The sequence below is a fragment of the Leucoraja erinacea genome, chromosome 36 (genome assembly GCF_028641065.1).
Source record: "Leucoraja erinacea ecotype New England chromosome 36, Leri_hhj_1, whole genome shotgun sequence".
NCBI lineage: Eukaryota > Metazoa > Chordata > Chondrichthyes > Rajiformes > Rajidae > Leucoraja > Leucoraja erinaceus.
Window position 1 is genome coordinate 7,091,909 of NC_073412.1, and position 6,500 is coordinate 7,098,408.

Genomic DNA, 6,500 nt, shown 5'->3' on the forward strand with positions numbered 1-6,500 from the left:
ACATGATTGCAATCAATCCGTTTACAGTGTACAGATACATGATAAGGGAATAACGTTTAGTGCAAAGTAATGCCAATAAAGTCCGATCAAGGATAGTCCAAGAGACATCGAAGAGGTAGATAGTAGTCCAGCACTGCTCTCTGGTTGTGGTAGGGTGATTCAGTTGCCTGATAACAGCTGGGAAGAAACTGTCCCTGTATCTGGAGGTGAGGGCGTTTTTCTGTACCTCTTGCCTGATGGGAGAGGGGAGAAGAGGGAGTGACGGGGGGTGAGACTGGTCCTTGATTATGCTGCTGGCCTTTCCAGGGTGTAGATGGAGTCAATAGAAGGGAGGTTGGATTGTGTGATGCCCTGGGCTGCATCCACAGTTCGCTGCAATTTAAGTCAGTAAGTAAGTTTATTGGCCAAGTATTCACATACAAGGAATTTGCCTTGGTGCTCCGCCCACAAGTAACAACATGACATACTGTGACAGTTACGAATGACTCAGAAAACATTAAACATTAATAATAATAAAACATTAATGATAAAACACCATTGATCAAGCATGTGAACCAACAAAATACCAGATCAAAGGGAGGCTACAGATTTTTGGCTGTTGAGTAGAGCAACTACTTGTGGATAAAAACTGTTTTTATGTCTGGCTGTGGCAGCTTTGACAGTCCGGAGTCGCCTTCCAGAGGGAAGTGATTCAAAGAGTTTGTGGCCAGGGTGAGAGGGGTCAGAGATGATCTTGCCCGCTCGTTTCCTGGCCCTTGCAGTGTACAGTTCATCAATGGAGGGAAGGTTGCAGCCAATAACCTTCTCTGCTGATCGGACGATTCGCTGCAGCCTCCGGGTGTCGTGCTTGGTGGCCGAGCCAAACCAGACCATGATGGAGAAGGTGAGAACTGTGTAGAATTGGACCATCATTGCCTGTGGCAGACTGTTCTTCCTCAGCTGCCGTAGGAAGTACATCCTCTGTTGTGCCGTATTGACTGTGGAGTCGATGGTAGCCGCCCACTTAAGGCCCTTGGAGAGATGATGGTTCCCAGGAACTTAAAAGACTCCACAGATGTGACTGTTGTGTTGTTGATGGTGAGTTGGTGAGTGGGGTGAGGGGAGGGGGAGTTCTCCTCATTTCTTGTAGTCCTGGATGGAGCTGTATGTAGCCAGGCCAAGGGGTGAAAGGCTATTTTGTTGACTCTGTGTAATAGAGTGACTTGTTTTTTTTTTTTGTGTCTCCTCCACCTCCCCCCCCCCCCCCCCCCCCCCCCCCCCCCCTCACACCTCCCACACTCTGCTCCAGGTGACATTAATACCGACACACGACACGGAGGTCACACGAGAGTGGTACCAGCAGACCCACGAACGGCAGCAGGAGTTAAACATCATGGTGCTAGCCAGCAGCAGCACGGTGGTGATGCAGGACGAGTCGTTCCCGGCATGCAAGATCGAGTTTTGAGCCGCACCCAACCTCTCTCTCTCTCCCGGCCCAACGGGGAAAACCTGCTTCATCATTCCGTTCCCACACTAATTATTTATTTTCGTTCAATTAGGTTAATTTAAGGCTAGATTTGCAGCTTGGCCGTTGACTCTCTGAGTTCTAGGGGACCAGTTTGGAGACCAATTTGCTATTACGAGTGGCCGTTTGCTTGTGATTCCCCCCTCGTGTTTGTTGCAGCTTCAGGGCAGTGAAGATTGGAGTTGGAGGCATTCTTGGAGCGGCAGATTCTGGCTGATTCTCAGGACAAGGGTTTGTATGGTTGCTTGCCTTGAGGACCAGCACCAGGACGACTCAGTGGGTCAGTTTGGCGGCTGCTACGGTTTTCGCGGTGAAAGTTTTTTTTGGGGGGGGGCCGGTTTTGCCTCTCGAGGGACCTCGATGTGAGACCGCCTCTTGCGGAAGAAGTCTTCGTTCTGCCCTGCATCAATCAGCAGCCTCTGCGGCAGCGCTCCCACCTTGCCCACTGACAGCCCAAAGGCAGAAAGCCAAGAGCAGCCTCAAGCCGAACAAAACTGGAGGAGGGGGCAGCTTAACTAGCCTGTGTCTGACCTCTCTCCCCATCCCACCCACCCACCCTGCTCTCAGAGCTGCCCGCAGCACAAAGTTGGGTCGGTGTTAAATCCAGGGGCGGTGGGTCTTAGATGGGGGGTCGGTGTTGCAATGTGGCACCATTGGGTGTAAGGATAAAGGGCCGGGCCATCAGATAAAACTTGCATGTTGCTTCCGAGTGCCACAGACTTAACTACAAGCTGGACATTTCCTGACTGTGTTCCAAGAGGCTTTTGCTCATCCTGTTTTCCCATTGTGCCCGCTACTCTCATAAAGCAGGGACATGTCTGAGGTGGCCCATGGCCAGGAAACAGGTAGTCAGACACGTTAAACATTTGCCATGGAATACAATGCAAACTCGAACAATGGCGATCCACTGCATTTAAAGAGACAGCACCCTAATACGTGCCACATCTAAACTATCCCTGCACAACTACAGAACATGCGGGAGGGACAGAGAGACCAACTCACTTTAGTTGTACCTAAACATTAATTTAAATTGTTTCATGATATACTGAGTTGTATAACAAACTTCTGACGATCGAGCCTGAAAAGTTAACTTTTAAAGGGGATGTTTTAAATTATTGAACACAGCCTGTCAAAGGCAAAGATAGGGGGGCTGTCTCCTTAAGAAGACAATGTCTGGTTTGAATTGAATTTGAAGTGCGCACAAAAAAGGTTCTGATCACACAGTGCAGTGTTGGTGCGATGCGTTGTGGAACAGAATGAAGGGCTTGCGATGAAGGACTTTGAACACATTTGTACCGGTCTGCGGTGGGCAGGCGGTGTGGCTGGTGGGATGTGGAGTCTGCTTCACCCAGGCAGAGCAGAGCAGACACGTTGCGTAAGATGGTGACCCTGCATCATTGCATGCTCTGGTGGGGGAACAAACCACTGGGTTCCCATTACAATGCAGTCTCCCACTTGAAACATCCATCCAAGCCTCATGATGGTTTTAATGTTCCTTTCTTCAAATAGAGATCTGTGGACGTGCTATTGCTTTGATTGCAGGGCCCTGAGATAGAGGGACACTGCGCGTTGTTCCACTGTATGTTTGTGGTCAGCTCAAAGAGAGACCAGGGCTTCCCCCACTTTGAACGTGAGGAGCAGGGGCTGAAGTTGGCTATTGCCTTTTATAACAAACCAAAGTGTGCAAGTAGCCTCTTAAGCTTAAATACCAGTTGTGGTTGCCTTAGACATTAGGATGAATGTAGCTATTTAATGCACTACTGCTACTACTGCGGCAACTGCAGCAATGCAGGGCTGGGACTGGCTTTGTTACTATATGTTGCCAATTTACTGCACATTATTAATAGGCATGTTGCAGGCGACGTCCAGCGTTTATTTGTATTTATTGCTCTTCTTTAAACTCCCACATGGTCAACCCTGGCAGTGCGGGGACCAGCTTGGTGTTTGCCATGTTAGGATGAGGTTGAAGGGGATAGTCTCATTGAGGAGACGGACCATAGTTGGGGTCAGTAGATCCCTAGTTCCACGTCCAGTTTCACCTTTCCCCGAGTGCTTGCTTGCAGCTGCATTTGGTCAACATTGGCTCAATCCCCGAACCTCTATCCCCCCCCACCTCGCGGGACTCCCGCCGCTGGTTTGTGGGGTTAGAGGAACAAGGGGTGCATGCACTCCATGCACCGTCTGTCCGCAGTCCCTGCACTGGTGGCTGCATCGTGCAGCTCACCTATCGCTCCTCCCCAACCAGTGAGAGGAACCATCGTCACCAGATCAGCCGATGACTCCAACCAAATATAACTTGGAGGAAGAGAGGCAAGTGAAGGTTGCAGATAGCCACAGGAAGAGCTTGACGGTACATTGGTCTTGTCCTGAGCAGGTTTGGCCCCTGCATAGAAGGGTGGGGAGGGGAGATATGGGTTAGTGGTACCATTCCCTGCCTGTGCTTGTTGGCCTGCTGCATGCATAGTGTGCGTGGTGACTGTGTATATATTAAATGTACGTGCCGTTAGGAAGCACGATAGAAGGTTTTGAAGTGACCCAAGCATTCTATGCTGAGGTACTTAGATTCGCTGTAGGCTCTGACTTTAATATGTTTGTAGTTTCCGACCTGTTCCCACAATGGGCCGGCAACGGTAATGCTGGCTAGATCTTCCCATCGGCACATCTAAGGACGAAGATGGAACAGGTTGATGTGTCTTTGTGTGTACGGTCAAGTCTTTGCAAGCTGCAATCCAAGTGAGATATTTAGATTAGCAGAAGAAATGTGTCAATTGTGTCGTGATAAGGTTGTCGGGATATTAAGGGATTTGTATAGTAGTACGAGGGGTGTGTGCGTGAATGAGGGAACTGACGATTCTCCCTAGTCTTCGCCAGGAAGCATTGGCGCTGTTGATGAAATGGACAATGGATTTTGGAAAAAGTGATTCGCTGCGGGAGTCCATGGTACCAGAGATAGATAGAGACAGGTCCCCACGGACATTTCTCAGCACCCCAATTCAGGTGGCCACTCATCGATAAGGAGTTGGAATGTTTGTGTTGGCCTAAATTAGGACACCTTGATAGTGTCCTCTGTGATGTTCAAAGGAAAGACTCTGAACTCTTGGAAGTTTTGCCTCTCATCATTCATTCCTCCCACGCATACCTGGACCACGGAAAGGGGGTTAAATCGAGATTGCCCGATCTAGTAGACTTGAATCTGACGTTCTTCCCCCATTGACCCAACGACAGAGGCTGACTGCTGATGTATGCATGGAGGAGATCAGAGTTAAAAGATTGTATTTAAAGGGAATATTGTTCGTGTAGACGTGTTTATAGGCACTAGGCACTCCATCATTTGGTGTTATGAGACCATTTTCCCTCAAAAGGATCACATCACGGCTATCTTTGTTCGAGCTCCACCCTAACCAGTGCTATTATTGCACCAATATGCGTGACTCTGCTCTGAAAAGTTAAAACTAATTTCCAAATTTTTAGAAATTTAATGTTATACTTTTTAGTTAATAGTCTGGAAGTTGATTGGTGGCAAAAGAAATCAAAGGAGGTGGAGTACGGAAAAAATAGCGAATTTTAATTGATAATAGATTAATTTTTAGTCTAAAACATAAATGCACTGGTTCTAACCATGTTAGGCTTGGGTGCTGATACTTGTACTCATCTTGTGCAGGAAGGAACTGCAGATGCTGGTTCAAGATTCAAGAGAGTTTATTATCATGTGTCCCTGATAGGACAATGAAATTCTTGCTTTGCTTCAGCACAACAGAGCATAGTAGGCATTGAATACAGAACAGATCAGTGTGTCCGTATACCATTATTATGTTGAAACCAAAGGTAGACTCGAAAAGCTGGAGTAACTCAGCGGGACAGGCAGCATCTCTGGAGAGAAGGAATGGGTGATGTTTCGGTGGGTCTCGACCCGAAACGTCACCCATTCCTTCTCTCCAGAGATGCTGCCTGTCCCGCTGAGTTACTCCAGCCTTTCATGTCTATCTCCAAGCACTCATGTTATCCCACCAGTCAGCCAACCATGTTCTATCTAGCTGTTCAGTTGTCAGAACCAGATATAGTTTATATGGATGCTAGTTCTCATGAAGCTTCATTAATAATTTATTTGTCTTGTAGTTTGTCGGTGTTATGAATAGATTTATATAGATTGACGTACTTAATTTATAAGCACAACTCTAACCAGTATTGTAGCCGCAAGTAGACATGTTTACATAGGGTACATTTGCACTCCATTTGTTGTGGCTGCGGCCTGCTCATCCAGGCTTTCATTTGTATTTTTGAGAGACAATGGTACTCTTGACTTTTTTTTTAAAAAGACATAGGTATAAGGGATCAGATATAGGTATTAGTCTGAAGAAGGGTTTCGGCCCGAAACGTTGCCTATTTCCTTTGCTCCGTAGATGCTGCTGCACCCGCTGAGTTCCTCCAGCTTTTTTTTGTGTAAGGGAAGCCGGATTTATGTCTGTGTTTTGTTGGGGTTGTTCTCAGAGCCCAGGCTTGCTGATGGGGTCCTTGTTGTCTTGCTGCTGGTGGCCAGAATGTCCTTGTCGTATGATGTTCCATCCACGATCACTCTATGATGCCCAGCCCACCCTGTACGCATGATCCAGTTCTCGCTACAATTCCTTCCATCTAGGCTGTCAACCAACCCATCGCCTAGAGTTCCATGTAAATTCAGTCCAAAAACCTCTTCAACTCCAGCTCGAGAGTGAGATCTTCGTGCGTTTGCTCTGCAGGGTCTCCGCTGATCCTGCTCGGGGAAGTAACTCCCTTCGACTCCTGGACCGCAAACACGGCAGACTCCCTCTCACTGTATCCCAACCTGATCCCAACTTCAATCAGTCAATCAATCAATTTTATTTGTATAGCACATTTAAAAACAACTCACGTTGACCAAAGTATCAGTTCAGATACTAATGTACACAGACCCAACAACACATACATAAACTGTTTCCCGCACCCCCTCACAGGGCCTCAAAAACGCCAAGGAGTAGAA

At 47.6% G+C, this 6,500-nt stretch overlaps 1 protein-coding gene across 1 annotated transcript in view; it reads left to right on the top strand.

Annotated features, from left to right (window-relative positions):
* The window catches only part of map1aa (microtubule-associated protein 1Aa), a 75,168-nt gene extending 69,784 nt beyond the window's left edge, over positions 1 to 5,384 (top strand). Inside the window, 1 exon segment of the mRNA XM_055662570.1 lies at positions 1,289 to 5,384. Coding sequence (XP_055518545.1) covers positions 1,289 to 1,444 — 156 coding nt within the window. The 3' untranslated portion in view covers positions 1,445 to 5,384.
* The last annotated feature ends 1,116 nt before the right edge of the window (positions 5,385 to 6,500 follow it).